Source organism: Molothrus aeneus, chromosome 3, assembly GCF_037042795.1.
Source record: "Molothrus aeneus isolate 106 chromosome 3, BPBGC_Maene_1.0, whole genome shotgun sequence".
NCBI lineage: Eukaryota > Metazoa > Chordata > Aves > Passeriformes > Icteridae > Molothrus > Molothrus aeneus.
This window is the reverse complement of record NC_089648.1, coordinates 34,602,942-34,620,617: the sequence shown is the minus strand read 5'-3', so window position 1 is coordinate 34,620,617 and position 17,676 is coordinate 34,602,942. Positions and strand designations below refer to the sequence as shown.

At 35.8% G+C, this 17,676-nt stretch overlaps 1 protein-coding gene across 2 annotated transcripts in view; it reads right to left on the bottom strand.

Moving 5' to 3' along the window:
- Window positions 1-17,676, bottom strand: part of BIRC6 (baculoviral IAP repeat containing 6) — a 176,040-nt gene that overhangs the window by 97,298 nt on the left and 61,066 nt on the right. For both annotated transcript variants that reach the window (XM_066546647.1, XM_066546648.1), the window contains exons 27-43: window positions 17,329-17,543; window positions 16,948-17,156; window positions 16,302-16,648; window positions 15,040-15,259; window positions 13,967-14,100; window positions 11,330-11,467; window positions 10,401-10,528; window positions 9,859-9,990; window positions 7,703-7,918; window positions 7,139-7,322; window positions 6,597-6,752; window positions 6,124-6,257; window positions 4,389-4,542; window positions 3,497-3,613; window positions 2,429-2,583; window positions 1,160-1,286; window positions 194-304 (exon numbers count right to left, since the gene is read on the bottom strand). In XM_066546647.1, the coding sequence (XP_066402744.1) occupies window positions 194-304; window positions 1,160-1,286; window positions 2,429-2,583; window positions 3,497-3,613; window positions 4,389-4,542; window positions 6,124-6,257; window positions 6,597-6,752; window positions 7,139-7,322; window positions 7,703-7,918; window positions 9,859-9,990; window positions 10,401-10,528; window positions 11,330-11,467; window positions 13,967-14,100; window positions 15,040-15,259; window positions 16,302-16,648; window positions 16,948-17,156; window positions 17,329-17,543 (2,877 nt within the window). The remainder of the gene's footprint in view (window positions 1-193; window positions 305-1,159; window positions 1,287-2,428; window positions 2,584-3,496; window positions 3,614-4,388; window positions 4,543-6,123; window positions 6,258-6,596; window positions 6,753-7,138; window positions 7,323-7,702; window positions 7,919-9,858; window positions 9,991-10,400; window positions 10,529-11,329; window positions 11,468-13,966; window positions 14,101-15,039; window positions 15,260-16,301; window positions 16,649-16,947; window positions 17,157-17,328; window positions 17,544-17,676) is intronic.

The following is a 17,676-nucleotide window of genomic DNA, read 5'->3' as shown; positions in this document are numbered from 1 at the left end:
TTTTACCATAAGGGTTTCTGCTTCCCACGGTATAAGCAATTCAAGGAGCTCACTCTTGAAAAGCCCGAAGTTAATGGAGAACAAAAGCATGCATATGACAGAAGGAATGTTCTGGAAGTCTTCTGATGGAAGCAACATTCATTTGTACATCTCTAAAACTGTCAACATAAGAAAACCAACCAAACAAACTTACCATTAAGCTGCATATTTGTCATGAGTGTTAGGCTGTGAAGCACAAGGCACCACGTCCGGAGTAAAGTATTAGGATACCATGCCAGAACTGACAGGAAGCTAGTTACTGAAGCTGTCAAGAAAAACAGTTTTTTCCAAGTTTTAATCTTCAAGGTATTACTATAAATTTCTAATTTTTACTGCAAGGTGCTATGCTGATTATTGTTGTTAATATTATTGTTCCTTGCATCCATTTTGTTTTGACCACTGTTGTCACTGTTCCTGCAACCACTGTTGCAGGAAATTAGGAAAAGAAGCCTCACCAACGCTTCACAGGAACTGGCCCACAGAACTTTCTACAGTGTACAGACCCTGACATGTCAAAGAAAACGATACAAAGAAACTCGTTTCAAATGTACTCAGGAAGTCAGTGTAACAGGTTCATTATATCAGACATTAACATTTATAATTATCACCACAAGATACCATAGACTTCCTTAATTAAATATATAACAAATTGAAAAAAAAAAAAATTCAGCATGCCTTCATACTAGATTAGTAGTCTGATGCTCAACAATAATGGAGCTTTCCCACTCTGCTGACCCCTTCGTTAAGGGAGGGATCATAGGATGGTATAAAGGAGATTAAATTCGTCAGAAAAATGCGTACAGTTGCAGAGTTCATCTCAGACTAAGAAGTATATTTTAATGAGTCCTTTTGGGAATAATTCTGAGTTAAGAACCACAAATGTTACCATTTTACCATTTTATAAAAATTGAATGAATCAACTCTCTGATACACTCTAGCAATGTGTTTTCCACTTTAAGACGAAAATGAGACCAAGAGTTCTTTAATAAGAACATAGAAATTATCTCAACACTGATCTTATCAAAAATACTTACTGCAATACTTTTTGCTTATTATTAAAAATTGAGTATTTAAAAAAAACCCAAACCCAAACTCATTTCCCATATTTAATGTATTTTACCTTGGTTTAGGGAAACAACAGGTATTCGGTTAGCATTATAAAGGAAAATATCAGCACCACTATCTTTACTTCCAGAGGAGCTGGAATTCAGGCTTAACGTGAGCCATAACTGCAATAGGGATTCAAGCTGAAAGAAAGGGAAAAAAACCCACTATGAGAACAAACTCAGAACCCCAGAGCATCAAAATTTTAATTTTAAAAGCCTGATCTACATTCTCAGCTGCTACTATTTCACTACACACACACTCACTCTCTCTTTCACTGGATTTGAAAATTCTGCTAAACATAATATTCAAGGCAAATTCAGCCTAACTAGCAAATGCTTCTGCTATTGTTTTTGTAATTGATTTCTTCCAAATAATTTCTCTGAAGAAGTTTCTTCAAACTTGTGTTAAGAAAATGCAGCTTTACACACTGTTTGGAAATATCTTTATCATAACCCTATACCTGTAACATGTACAGGTAGGCTTACAGGTTTGCAGGGAAGCTTTTGGAATGTTATTAAAATGACAGTTTCCCAGTCAACCAAAATTATTCAAAAGGCCCATTTATCTAATGAGAAACCTCAGAGATGCTAATGCTTACTCTGAATAATTCCCCCGAGGAACATAACTTTAGATATTCTGGGGAAGCATCAAGGATGTTTAAACATCTCATCCAAATCAGTTTCTCGTGTAAAGAACAATTGAGGGATGGAGTCAGCCACTCTATCCAAACATGGCATTCCTTTGTATGAATCAAGAAAAGCATTGCTAAACCAGTGACTTCTCAAAAAGCAAACTTTTAAATTTGCTATTACCATACAGGATCATTGGATAATTCAGATAGGAAGGAACCCTTGCAAGTTATCCAATCCAATCTGCTCAAAGAAATGCCAAAGAAGAGATCAGACTTTGTCACTTGGGGGTTTATTCAACTGGGTTTTGAAAACCTCCACAAATGTCATTAAGTGTCACTTAGTGACATTTTTCATTAATAAGCAAACAATTATCATTCAGTGGACATACAAACTTGTTTTTAAATATGCAAATGTATACCAGTTTTCCACTGTAACAAGCAATGCCTGCTTTCACAAAGGCTTTCAGAGCTTTGTTTATTACATTGTTCTAATTTGTCTACTACAGTACTGTTGTCCATGACATATTCATAAGCAATGAAGCACAAAACCTAACAGATTACTTGAATCCTAGGTAGCAAGAAGTAGTGGAAAACAACTCTCAAATTTCGAGAAAAATACTATCAGAACATTTAAAATTCAAAATTCTCTACCTGAACATGGTGGACTTGCAGCATGGAAAAGAGTTTGTTGAAGCATGCACTCAGCATAGGTATAGATGACAACTGCACAATGAGCTGGGCATTTTGGTTAGCAGCATGTAATCCCCTCAGCAAGGAATCATCTGTGCCACTGGGAGACTGCGTCACTAGAAAACAAAACAGGGCACCATTCCCCCATGAATTACTCTGAAAAGTTGCCAGAAGTCATTTCATAACTATTTCCTGCATTTTGTACTTAAGTGAAAGACACTTTTTTATAAATTAGAAGAACATCTTCAACACAGTGTTCAGTTGGACTACTGACTGCCATAGTAGTGGCATACTTGAATATCAAACATTTCCATCTTGACAAAAACTGTTTGGAACAGAGTCCACACAAATACATTTTAACAGCTATTACAGCAGTGCCCTGGTAAGACAAACAATTGGAACATCTCTTTTATCCAGTACAGTGCAACTGTTGCAGACAATAATGAACTTCCAGAGAGTAAACTCCGAAGATATCACTAAACCTACTCCATCACTACATACTCAGCCAATGACTGCGCACATACTGAAGTACCCAGAGGGCTACAAAGAAACACATTTTAACAAGATGTGCAGCACAACTCACTGAAAAAAGGTTGAAAAGTAAAACACTGAGTGTTTTTGTAACATAAAGCTCACTGAACAGCTGAGTTCAAAATTGTATTCAAGTATTTTCACTTTCATCACTCAGTAGGTGTAACTGTCAAATGCAAAGAATTTTCAAACACCAAGAATGAAGCTTCACACAGGAGCCTAATCTTTGCTTGCACCTAAACCTAAAACTGAAATTTTTCCCTTCTTTGTAGCATAATCCACATGCATTATTGACTGTTTCACAAAATGTCTTAAATACAGGCATATAAGTTAATCAGAAATCTGAATAAAGAGCTATCTCTAAAGTTCAGCCTAATAAGAAAATGCAAGCAAAGTGTAACTTTTTCTCAGCTACTAAGTGACTACAAACACATTACTAAAAACTTCAAAGCATCATGATCATTATGTGAAGAGAATGATTTGACAACATGTAGTTACATGTAGGAGATGTGTTTGTTAATGCTTGTAGAATGGAATCAGCCTCCAGTGTGGACATCATTTTCAGCATCAGCTCAGCCTGCTGTTCAAGTCCAACTTCCAGACGTGCATCTAAAGCTACAGAAGGCAACAAAAAAGGTAAAACTGAGTATATCAAGGACATACATAATTACAGAATCATAGAATATCCTGAATTGGAAGGGACCCACAAGGATCATCAAATCCAACTCCTAAGAAAATGGCCCATATGGGCCTTGGACCCACCACCTTGGTGTTATCAGCACCATGCTCTGAACAACTGAGCTCATCTCACCTTTGTTCCTCTAATTTTCGATAACGTTCTTACAGACCTGAAATATGTAATTATTGAAATATTGTATTTCTGTGAAACAGACCCAAATTTCTTTCCACACTTACTTTACTATCACACATGACAATCTGCATATGTTCAAGTCATTTCTTCCTAAGGCAAGAGCTCTCAAATGAGAACCAAAAAGTTGTTTTTTCCCAGTGTGGCAAAAGAAAAATTTATCACCCATTTCAGTAGTACTCCTACAAATGAAACAAGTGTGCCACTTCACTCCTTTGGGGTAGAGCCAACTACAAAAGAGCTTCCAAAATTTCCTGAGAAAATAGAAATGATTTAAAACTGCCTATAAGTGCATTCCAAAATGTTAGAAAGTAAGATTTTCTGCTATGCTGGGCTTTTTTAAATGTAAGTTTCACATTATATTCTCTCAGTTACTACAGGAAGAAAAAAAGTGGCATATATAAAATGTAATTCTTTCCTCTTAAAATACATAGATATTGCTAAAATAATTTCTTGTCCTAAGGTGTCAAATACAGCATTACAGAAAAGAAACCATGAACAGAACTTCAATTCATTGCTTACCTTGAGAGACTGATATGCTGACAGTTTGTGATCCATTTTTCTCTGTAGTTACAGGTGGTTTTGCAACTGGAATTCCAACACCACCAATGTAAGGATTGTAATTGTAGGTGCCATATTCAGCACCCCAGTAATCATACCAGGTGCTGCTTATAGGCTAAAAAATAAACAAAAAACAAAGGAAAAACAATACATGCCAAGTCTTTAGATTGCCAAAAGCTTTTCATGACTAACAACAAACGTGGAAGTTAAAAAAAATTAAAACTAGAAGATTGGTTCTGATAGCTTTAGAAAATTGTTTCAATCCTTACTGCAGTATAAGCTACTGAATCCTTAGTGATTATCAAAATCCAGCAGTGTAGTTACCTGCCTCAAAGATTCAAGAAGCCAATTTGAAAATGTCAACATCAGTTTTTCTTCTCACATTTGTACCATATTGTAAATTTGGAAGTAGAGCATTACACAGATATTTTGAGGAAGTATTTATAGTGACAGAATACTATACTATACTATTAACTGTACTAATTAAGTACCTTGAAGCCTCAGTGAGGCTCAGGGACTATTTGTACTGGGCTCTGAAAAAGAAACAGCTGAGTAATCTCTACTTGTGTCATAATTTCAGACACTAACAAAGCCTATGTACACAAGGAAAAAAGTAAAGTAACACTGTATAAAGGCAATTTGCACATGCTGGTCTTTTTACTGGTAAGATCCAAGACCAACTTTTATTTTTGAGATAAGGAAGCAAATATTAAGAAGGATGAAGAATCAAGAAGTTTTATGGTGATTTTTGGTAGACATCAAAGCAGGTAATAAGACAATAAAGACATCTTGGATGAAGCTGACTAAAGAGTACTGCCACATTACATGATAGGACAATAAAGAAGGCAGGAAACATCAGTAACACAGAAATTCAGCAGTAAGTGTAATTTTTGGTGGTAGACTGAGATTTAAAGAAAAAAAATGTTTACATGATAGGTGATGGGTGGAAGGACATATGAGGAAATACAGAAAAAAATTTCAGTGTTTTCTGAGCAAGTGGTGAGACAGATAATTTAGGTTAATTCAAATGAGAGGTTTAAGTCAATAGTGAGAGGCATGGAAAAACTCCAAATGTTATCCTTCTTAACAGAGAAAAGACACTCAATATTTCATTATGAACAGTGTGTTTCTTTAAAGTCTAAATATTTTTGGTTTTTCATAGACATTGAGAACATTGTAATTGTACAACATATGTATTTTTAGCCTTAATTTTAAGTACAAAAGTACTTAGTAATTTTCTTGTTCCCCAGTGAAGTAAATTTTGAAGTGAGTTGCTTCTCTTCGTAGTCTGAAGCCAATCTGAGCACAAGCTACTGTTGGCCTCCTTTTTTAAATACAATACTAACAACATAAACTCATCTTAAGATCAGTCACAGAAATGGTGCTCTGTTCTTAATAAAAAGAACAAGACTAGATCTTGTTTTTCTATTATGCTTTTGTTGTTTCCAACACGTGCTAACGTGTGAGTAAACTCAGAACCTCTTGTTTACACAAGTATCTTCATGCAAAGCTAAAATGTTTTGTGGTCAACTGAGAAGTGAATATTTGCATTCTTTCTTGTCATTCTACATTAAACATCACAAAAAACTAGTAGCAGGATTAAGATAACAAATACCACTACTGAAGAAGTGTAAGAGAGTAAGGACTTTTCTATCTCACATGTAAAGGTTATCTTGAAAATTTAGGTGTGACATACCTTGAAGACTTTGGCTGCAAGGGGATCTTTTTCCAAATCAATATCCAAAGGATCAATATCAACTTCCATCAGGTCTTGCAGTAATTCAAGATCAATGTCCTTATCTTTTTCCAATGATGACAAGGGTGGAGCACCTTGAATCATGAAAGGAATATTAACATTAGCAAGTTAAAATTATACAACGAGGATGCATAATACACTTAAAAGATAATTTTAACCTTTTTACTATTAAAATTTGCGGAAAAAGTTCAAATATGCAATCAAGTTGCCTTTTTAAAAAGAACATGAAAAATAACCATTTTTTACTTGCCAGATGTAAAACTAACTTAATTAATTACTCAATCTGCCTATATTATCCAAAACTATTTATACTATCACCAAAAAGTCTTTTACTGCTACCTTGATAGATGAGTAAAATTGTTTTTTTACTCTTTTCAATGAATACGCACATACAGAATTATGGAATAATTTACCTGTAATGTCATGTGTCAAAGGCTCATCTATGGTTTCCACTAACTGAACTGTGGCCTGCTGGAGAGAGTCATCAGAATCTCCAGCTGAAGCTCCAGCATCTTCTCCCAAAGCACTTTCTTCCATAGCTTCAGCTGCTATAGGTGCCAACAACTCTCCTAGGTATTAAATTAAGCAGACAACTTAATTTCAAACTTTATTACCATTACAAATTAACATCCCAGTGTCTACGCCAATGTCATTTTTTTCATGTAACTTTAAATCCTCTGGGGGCTTATTTCTTCAAGGGGTAATGTTCTGAATAATTACCAAATAATTAGGTCACATAAAATTAACTTTTCAATGTAACTTTTCAACTTACTCTAATTGCAATTTTAAATCATATTTTTACACACTAACCTAAATGTTATGATTTTTTTGGGGCTTTTTAATTATTTAGACTGTGTCAGCAGATTAACATAGTGATAAACTCCCCCCCAAAATACTAAAGGAAGAAAGATTCAAGTGTAAGATACCTTCTAAAGAATATGATTTTAAAACAAACCTGCTAGAATGTCCTGCAGCATACAAGTCAGAGAATACTGAGCCCATGCTCCTCCCCAGGAGATGTCTCCTCTGTTAAAGTCAGTTCCAACAAGAAGCAGCAATAATCTTTCTAACTGAGTCTCATTTACAATCTCACATAAATGAATTGTTGGTCTTGTAGCATTTGCAATTCTAGCAAGGACCTATTAAAATAAGAGAGATAAATATATGCCTCTTCATAGTAAACCCTATGAAAATATATAATAACTTTATTTTCTATGATTATTAGATTTTGCTTATAAATAAATCAGGTATTTTTACCAGCTCATACTTTAGAATTTTACAAGTGTAATTACATGGATATATTTTTTTTAAAGGTAGTTTTTCCATGCAATTTTGAAGCCACAATATTGTAAGTCACACAAAAAGTGACAGATCAGAAAAACTACTTCACCAGAAATGAGTAGCCATTTTAGTGCTGCAGTTAATTCTTACCATCAAACAAGCAAAAATGCAGCAATAGAAAACTAATGTAATGTGGTTGCTACTGTAGCTACATAGTGATGTTCCATATTATGTTTACCTTACAAACAAAAAGAAGTAAATCTGCATGACAAGTAAAGTCCATGGACAAGAGAAAGAGTGCCAGCTTTTGCACTACAGAAATGCAACGTTCGTGTGCCAGTGTAAAGGGAAGTGGTTCAATTTCTGGAGTTTCCTTTGCTGTTGATACTTCTGTATCTAAAGAAGAACGAGGCCATTCTGCAGTTCGACGCAGGCGTATTAAGTCCTTGAAGTGCTGCAGAAATTAAATTTGAAACAACAGTTACAGTTTAAAACTGATCTCTAAATCCTTTCCCACTGGAATCAGTGTGGCAGCAATAACAGAGACTGTGGAACTCCTTAAAAAAATAGAAGGAAGTCTAAAAATATATGAGCATCTGGAATGGAATGAAGGCATTATTGGCAGAAATTTGTTTTGGCAGTATCTTATCTCAGATGACAAATGCATAATCAAATTCAGTTCTGCAAAAGTGCCAATTAAGCCTTACGTGTACTATAACACATATTGAAAATACATATTTTCAAAGTTTCTTTGATATTTCCACACATGGACATAAAGCTACAGTTACCATAAAACAAACTTCATATAAAAATAGCATGGAAATTTACAAGAACACTGACTTTTCAGTTCTTCGCGTTTGATAAATCATCAGGAATTTCTCAATTTCTTAATACTGCCATGATACAAAGTATGTATCATTCATACCATAAATTGAACTAGTTTGATTTTTGATAATGGCTCTGAACTAAAACCTTTCTGACAGAGGGCCTATATGCAATGGAGAAAAGAAGGTGCTTTTATTAATCCTCTCATCTACCAAGGGCATTCATTTAGCAGCTCAGCTCATTGTATCAGCTACACTAGCAGTCATTAGATAATCCAATTTCCTCTAATAATCTCACTTAAGCAGTAGCTACCAAAGAAAGAGCTATTTAGTAAGACAAAGGTTTCACTTTCTCCTAAATGCAGTACACGTCTCATGTCACTCACAGCTTGTCATAACTAAAAGTGATTAGTAGGCGAAATAGCAAAACATGCATGAAATGCAACTTTTCAAGGGTGCAGTAACACCTTAACTACAAGAAACTACAAGAGGAAAGATCTTTTGTTCAACACGTTTTTTTAATGCAACATGGCTAATATAAAGTGAGACTTAAAACAGCTGGACAGCACAGTTCAGTCAGTAACTCATTTAAAGGTGTCTCAAGGAGCCCCCAGTGGAGTAGTACCTTGGTATAACCTGCTGAAATAAAGCAGAAGATGGTGCAGGAAAGAACAGCTCATGACAAGTACAGTTAGTGAAAATTTAGGGCTTTATTTTTATGCTAGTGATTTTTTTTTTCCAAAATTACTAGAAATTTTAAGATTTCCTTTAGATTGCCTGTAAGGTCCAACATCATGTAATCTCCTTCCACAGACCTATTTTCAGGCATCCTAACAGACATGAATACTTCTTGAACTAGGGAGTAAATATTTCAAGAGAAATATTTCTCTCAAAATATTGATAATTCAAGAGAAATATCACCTAAGTTTGGTAGCTAGAAAGATTTACACATTTTTTGTGTTCCCTGCAAAGTCCATGTTGTCATTGTCTGAAATCACTAAATTTCAGCATCTCCTCTCGTAGCCGAATCAATTCTTTAACTACATCATCGACTCTCAATATCTGGGGCCTATTGCAAGATGCCACAACTGAAGTGGTGGGTACCTTCAGGAAGCTAAAGAGCTTATGACAAACTTCAAAAACAATTCTCAAAAGTCGTATTTATTAGTTCAGGAAGACAGACATTGACATGAATATTTTCAATTACTCAACCAGGAAAGCATCTAGAAGAGCATCATGCACAAAAGCTACCCATATAAAGTACTACTTTATCTCTCTATTGCTGCATGTTATCCAAAGTTTAATGACATGACTGGCATCCCTGAAGCTACAAATTTATTGGTATTTTTTGCCATGACTACCTAAAAGAATCCTGTAGAACAATAAACTATTTTTCACAGAGCAGTAAGTTTCCAGATGGCTGCTTTTTTCAGTATTAGAATATACTTGATATCAGCCATGATCAAAGAACTTTTTGTAATAAGGTCAAAGTAAGACAAAAATGACTTTGCAGGAACAGGTCTTTTCACATAAAGGACAAGAAGTCAGTTACAGTTTCAGAGCATCGTACCTTTGAAGTAGCCTGCTTTAGTTTTGCCTGTTCTACTAAAAGTTTGTATGATGATCCTTTGTTGCTTTGTATTTTCTCTTTTTCCATCTGTTCCACCAAAGCCTTCTGTTTTGCTTTTAATAAGTTAAGTTGCTAAAAGAAAATGTTAATAGGAATAAATGAAAATTAAAGCAATAAGATGTTAAAAGGATCAGTATGTTCACATGATAGCAATCTTCAGTTCAAACTGTAACTTGAGCTTTTAAAATACTTTTAAATCACAGCTTAGGTGCTTGTACTCAGATTTATGTAGAAAGTACATTATATTTATTGTCCAATAGAGTACAACAGTACAGTCCAACATCTGTTTTTCTAGCAGATCCCTTGCCCCATGGTTTTAGATGAATGTCAAAGAAGTTAGGCAGCCTTTAGCTACAGAATCAGACCTATGCAAAAGCAAGGCTGAATGAGTCCCAATGCCAAAGCTGTTGTTTCAAGAAATGAGATATCCTATAAATGAGACACACTTCTGTGAAAATGGCCACTACCATGCAGGAAGTCACCTGTTTATGATGCACGAGCTGCTTTCTGATCTTTCGGGAATACAGTCTATCAAGGCTACTGTTGCCTTTAGTAGATCTGCTCAGACTCTGAGTGTGAAGGCTATTATTTATAAAACTCCACTGGTTTCCTAATGGAAATAAAATTTTAAAAATTAATCCATCTTATTAAACCCTCATTTAACTTTAGAGAAAAGCCTTTATGTTTCAATGGTTAGCATCTCCATATATTAAGTAATAAAAAAACAAGCTAAACTGAACTCTTGGCATTATTCAACTGTCCCCACTCATAATAGTATTTCTGTGTGATATTAAAATGCAGTGGTACCATCTTTTTTTCATTATTCTTAGAACACGTAGGCAGGCAAGCAACTCTGTCCTAAGCAAACATAGTAAAACATCTTCATAACATAAAGGCTTTATTTTAATTTTTAGAAAAGATATTAGAAGAAAACCATAGCTAATCAAAGTAATAATAATAACAATAATGATGACAACAAGAACAACAATATATAGTACGTATTATTACTGCTACTACTATTATTATTAAATAAATGAAACACAGACAAAAACCAATTTAAAGATAGTGGGTACAAATACCAAAACATTTATAAAGTCATACTGCTGGCCCTTTCTCACAATACCAAGTGTCTCAACATGGTGCGTGTTCAATTGTAAAGTCCCGGTCATAGGGTAATAGACAGACATTTCACAAATTAAAATCAATCCTGCATTTTTCACTTGAAAAAATGAAAGAGATTACATTTATAAGGAGATGTAGATCTAAATAAGTAGACAAGAATGAAAAAAAGATCACAACATGCACTCTTAAAATCTCTTTTTTCAAGTGAATAGAAAATGAACTTCAGTTATTTGAACACCTCCCAGAATAATACTCATAGAATGAACGTTTGATAATAAAGGTGATGTACCTGTCAAAAAGCGTTCCCTCTCTTTTCCATTCAGAGGTTTCTTGGCTGTGGCTGCTTCATCTTCAACAGTAGCTACATAATCCAGTAGTCTGGACACCAGCATTACAACCCAACTGATCATGGGAATATCTAAAACTCCTTCAAAATAAACAAATTTCAGTGCTTTAATAAATTTCTGAAGACAAACATCACATATTTCACATCACTAGGCCACAAAGACTCCACTCCCCTCTTTTTGTTTTTTAAAAGGAGAGAGTCTGAGCACTCATAAATGAGGAAAGAAATCAGTATAAAACTTAGGTGCAAACGAAAATGTCACAGTTCCCTTTGTCTGGTTAAGTTGGATGTCAAAAGCTCTACCTCAACTGTTCAAGCTAAAAATTAAACAGCATTTTTCTTACAAAGAGTCAAAAATTTAATGTCTAAATTTCCTAAATACCAAATGCATGACAGCTACTTGCATTAAAGTACATGAAGTAGATATCTCAAATTCTACAGTACGTAACTCCTCCATGAAGCAGGGCTCCAATAAGACAGTTATAACCATGCATACTGATACCTTCATCTTGACTTCTCCATGAGTGCATTTCATGTAGCTATCTGAATAAGTTGCAGGAAAACCAAGGATGACTTCAGACTAGATGAACGACACTGGTGGCACTAAAGACTGGCTAATGCCTATTTCAGTCTCACACTTGAAATGCTGTGTTTTTGTACAGGCAGAAAGGAAAAAAAACCCATCTTGCACATCATACAAGAAAAATCTTGGTGCACATGGAAATCCTAATAAACAGTTCCAAAGTGAACTCATGACTGCTCAACAAAACCAGAAACAAATAATATGTAATAATATGCAAATAATGACCACTTAATTACAGTAATTATGTAAATGGCATAATTTTACCATGTCAACATAGAGCAAAGACATCAGCACGAGAGGTTACACCCACATTTTCGTATCAGTGCACTGTGCTGAGCCACATTTAAGTACACTGCTTTTCATGCACTGACCTCAAAAAAGCTGCAATTAATTCAAACTACTATTAAATGCAGATCAAACAAGAAAACTAAGCCACAGAAATGATCCATCCAAAATCACATGTAGCTGCTGGCATCCAAGCATTAGGATGCAGCCTGACTTGTTAACTGCAGTTTCCTGAGCACACTCTGACAGAAAGCAGCCCATCCCATGGAGGCAGAGGAAGGACCCCAACAGGTCCATAACAGGACTTGGACTGGAACCACAGACTAAATTGCAAGAACAGAAATGAGGAGCACTGGTGACTGCTACACACCTTTTTGGTTGGCAGAATAAAAAGAAAGGATCCTGCTGCAGAGTGAAGTACATACCTTTTCATGCTTCTGTTAAAACAAGACCATTTATTTTCCTTTTATCTCACCAAAAAAAAAAAAATCTCTCAGCTTCTCTCCCTCCCTCCCTCCAAATGTCTTTGCTTATTCCTTTTTTCCTCTTCCGGTCTCAAAGTTTACAACTTCTCTCCACCCCTAAAACTCACCTCTTGCTCTCATTTTCCTTTGCTTTCTCACTTTTTTCTCAGTAAGTATTCACCCCTTTGGCCCCGATTTATGTGTGACAGTTCTCAAAAAGGAATTTCTTCTGCCATACCTGATGCTTCCACCACACATAATATTGCCCTAGTACTCACCTGTACTGTCCAGGAGGAAGGAAGCTGGAAGACCAGCAAATAAAGCTCTGAAGTATCAGTTACTTCTGCTTCCTAAAGTCCTCCATGAGGACAACTAGTAAGGCAAGAGCTATGAAAGGAATTGGAAGCTGTGGGGAGAGTGCAAACAGAGGTAGAGGAGATGTAAGCTTGTGTTTGCCTCAAACTAGTTAGAGACTATAGCAGGATATGGCCCCGATAGAGAAAGCACATGGTAGATCAGTGGGAAGCAATAGGACAGCTTCTGACACCAGCTGTAGGTCTGTAAGGACAGAGACTCAGCTGGCACTTTACAGACCTCACAAGGCTAAGAATTTTAAACAACTGATGCTTCTATAGTACTACCTGCACATAACAAATGAAGTAGCCTAGGGTGTGATGTTTTCAAAAATAAGAATTTGTGTCAACGTCAGGGTAGTTAAGAGAACACTCAAAGAAAATCAAGTTTGCAGGATATAATTTCAGTATATTTTTAGGATCAAAAAATATAAATTCCTTGTAATTACAAAAAGCCCCACAAGAGCAAACCGTGTAGTCTGCAGAAACCATGCAGATACACCTAAACTTGTTTTCGTATCTGTTTCACCTCCAAAACTTGAAACTTAGAAAGGATCTCATGAGCAAAAAGGTGCATTTCTCTCCAAACCATTAAATTCCAAACTCATTCACTAGAGCTGCCTATACACTGAGTGTTCCCCCCACTCTGCCCAAGCTTCCTAGCTGAAATACAAATAATCAAACATATTTTGCTCAGTTTTAATGGGGTGGGGGAAGGAATCTCTTTTAGCACCTAAAGAACAAAAAGATTAATCACATTTTAAAAGACAACTGTGTTTTAGAAATATAGTAAACAAGCAATTTCTTCTTTTAATACACCAAAAATTCTGAGTTAGTCTCTTACTTTTCTAGTTTATAATGAATATGAAAATAACCTCCCAAATTAGAAAGCTACCTTCAGTTCTTCTGTGCACAGGTAAATGAGGTTGCAGTGGTGACAGCAGGTTATCCAGGAGATTAAGTAAACTTTCTAAAACACCACTGTTGCTAAGCGATCTTTGGCCAATGCAAGAAAGCAACATGAAGACCCTAAAAACAAAATTTACATATTTAAGATTTTATTTCTTTTTCAGAATCAGTAATATGCTGTTACACCCTTTATATAACATTATTGTCCCAGGCTTTCATCTGAGACACAGAAAGCAGTACTGTGGCCCAGCTAGTAGACTAGATTTCACATTCTTATCTTTGTTAAGGTTAATGCAGCATTTTAGGGTGAACATCTTCTCTTTCACCCTCAAGAGGTCAGCAGAGTCTTCCACATCTGAAACAAGATCTCATCCATTTTATTTCCTACTACATATTACTGATAGCAGGCAAAGAGAATGAAATCAATGGATTCTTATATTCTTGAATTAAATAATTAAAAAAATTAATTATTATTCTTTTAAAAATATATGAATACAGATGTTGCTGTTCAAAGAAGGCAGAAAGCCTCTAAGCAGCAAATATGTTTGATTTAAATAAAATGCTAACATTTAGAATATTAAAGACTTCAAATCAATAATCTGAAATAATCAATATATCCAACATTCAGTGCTCAACTCTACATTTATTGCTCTAATCTCAGTGTAGTCTTTTGCAGTGAAAGCTAATAGTGTACCTTCAAGTCTCAATCCCACTTTCAAATACTGGAGAAGAGCAGCTCTGTGATGAAGGTACATTTTAAGTCTGATAAAAGAGAAGGTCACTTTTGCCACTAGACAGCAACCCTGCTTGGTATGCAAAGATCTCCAAGTAAGAAAAAATAGCAAATTTTTTGTGGTGTAAGAACCAAATAGGTGCAATAAATAACTGCAATTGGACATTTATCATCTGCAGTACTTTTTTGGGTCTATTTCTTAAATCAGTGAAAACCATGGATAAGTGCCCTTCAGTCTCATTTTGTCAACTCCAATGCTAAATTATGAACAATGAAATTGCTTCACTGATCCATAGGTAATGTATCAATATAGATTTATATCTTACCTGTCTTGTGGAAATATGAGAAGTTGCTCTGAATTGTACAATTCCTGCAGGACATTTGAGAGAAACTGACCCCACCACCTTTCCCCTCCGCAGAGCTGAACCAGCAGAAGGCCGGTGTGCAATCGGATCTTAGGGGTTCCACTGATGCACAGGTGTTTAAATAACTCCTCACAAGCTTGAGCATGAAAAGTACTCTGCAGAACCACAGGAACTGAGTGCCCTTTTAAGAAAAGAGAACACCTCTGTTTAAAGAGACAAGGACTTGAAAACATAGGAAGAAGTTTGCAGTAAGTTTTTTAAACTACTACAATTAGACTAAGTGGCACAGGAGCAAAGGAGGTGGGAACATATGGGGAGATGGGGATTTGTAGGTAACTCAAAGACCAGGCCATTTGGTCAAAACCAAATCAATACTATGTCAGTGCAAATACTCCACAGAACCTACATGAAGCAAAAACCCAATCTCCATCATGTTTTAGAACAAACTGGCACAGAAAATCACACAACAACTAATCAACAAGAAAACTTAACGTTTCCTTTTTTTTTTTTTTTTAAACGCCACCAACTCCTACTCAGATTTTTCAATTTGACAAGACTTCATTCAATGGCAAGCTTAGGAAATAAAAATATTTAGTGGCTATCAAAAAATCATGAACTAACTAGAAATATTGGTTTTATGAGTTCACTACCACCACCACTCTTGAGGCAACTTCTGCTTCCTCAGCCCGCTTCTAACTGCCCAATCCATCCCCAGCATTACACTGGCCTCAATTGCTCACAGATCCTTTCACAAGGTGATTCTGCCTGTGAAAACCACCTGAGTATTCTGCCTGGGCAATGTTTTGTTACTTCAGCAAACTGGATCATCCCAAGAAAGACTATCTGAAAAAGGAATATGCAGCCGGGACTACACAAAAGCGAGAAGGACCTTGACACCTTCTCCTATCCTTTTCAGGAAGTGGATAGGCCAGCTTGGTGCCAATGGTAAAACTTTACAAAGTATGCTATCAGCTACTAAAATCACAGTAGATGTGGCTTGGAGCAGCCTGCTCTAGTGAAAGGTGTCTCCATGGTAGGGTGTTGGGACTGGATGATCTTTAAGAGCCCTTCAAATTCCACCACCATTCTACATTTCTATGATTCTACATCTAAACCTAGTATAAATGCCTTATAGTAGAAAAGTGCAGGTCAAGAAATAAAAATACTTGGAAATTGTTTCTACTAACATGACAAAAAAAATCAAAACCTCAAAAAATACTGACCATTGGACGAATGTAGCAAACTGAGCAAAGTATCCAGTAAGTATCTAATGATGGTGCGTAGCTGTTCTGTGGATGACATCTGAATCAACTCTTTTGGATCAGATTGTTCCTTCAGTGCTTTCCTGCTTGCACCTAAAGCTACTTTGAGTCTCTGAACAGCATGGTGAGCCAAGTTGAGCTGAAGCTGCAGCTGAATGCAGTCCTGGTAAGCAGAAAATACTCTGCTGTCTTCTTCTACTGCCTTGTCTGGCTTTCTCAAAAAGTACTGGGCATTGTTAGCACTATTGAGTGGTGGCAGGTCAATACTCTGCAGAAGGATTTCTAACCGATGACAGGCCAAATTGTACCTGAAGGGAAATATTCAAAAAACACAATTCAATACACATTAGCAAACAGCAATACATTTGACAACCACCCTGCCAGAAGCCAACTTCTGGTCCATTGTGAATGCACTGTTAAAACAGATACAGAAAAAAAAAATACAGCGTAGTTTTTATTATTCCTATAAAGATACTCACAACTCTACAACAGCAGAGTACAGAGTACTCTGAAGAAAAAAATGGGAAGAAAAAAAATCTACAACATTATGATATCCCAGTGGTTTACATTAAAATAATTAGCAAATACACTTTTTTTTTCTTCTAACCTGCACTGTATGTCTTCTTGCAATGCAACCATCATTGCCAAATGTTGATCAATTTCTGGTTGATTTGCTGATTCACCTTCTCCTCTGAGGGGATCATGCATTAGTTTCAGCTCATTTTCACAGGGTAGGATATAGGTATGGCCATAATAAAATCCTAATGGGATTTTTGCTCTGGCATTTGTGCTACCATATCGACCAATAACAGTGATCTGAAAGAAAATGCAACTACATTGTAACACAACTGTATCAAAACAGGAAAGATAAACACCAAGTCAAAAATACATTAAAAATGTATAGCCCAAAAGAGTTTGGCCTGAAGACACCTTAATTGGAAGTTCATGTACTAACAAACATCAAGAACTTAAAAAAAGATCCTTTTACCTTCATAAACCTGCAAACTGGGGGTGGCAACAAGTCATGTAAAATAAGTGAGTGCGTGCTAATGTCAGTAGCCACTACCAGTCGCCTTCCATCCACTTCTTCTCCTAAAGTCCAGATGTCAATGGACAAAGAAGCCAAATCTCCACAAGTGGGAATCAATACATCTGTCAGTAATATAGGTCTTCCAAAATCCAGAGTCACAAATCTTCTTGCTCCTAGGTAAGAAAAACACAAGACTGCCTGAAAGACCAGTGTATGCTAACCAGCGAGACATGTTACTTCTCAATAAAGCCATGTTTATGTATTGTTTAAAAGGTATATAAAGGTTTTTGCATTGTTTAAAAGTTG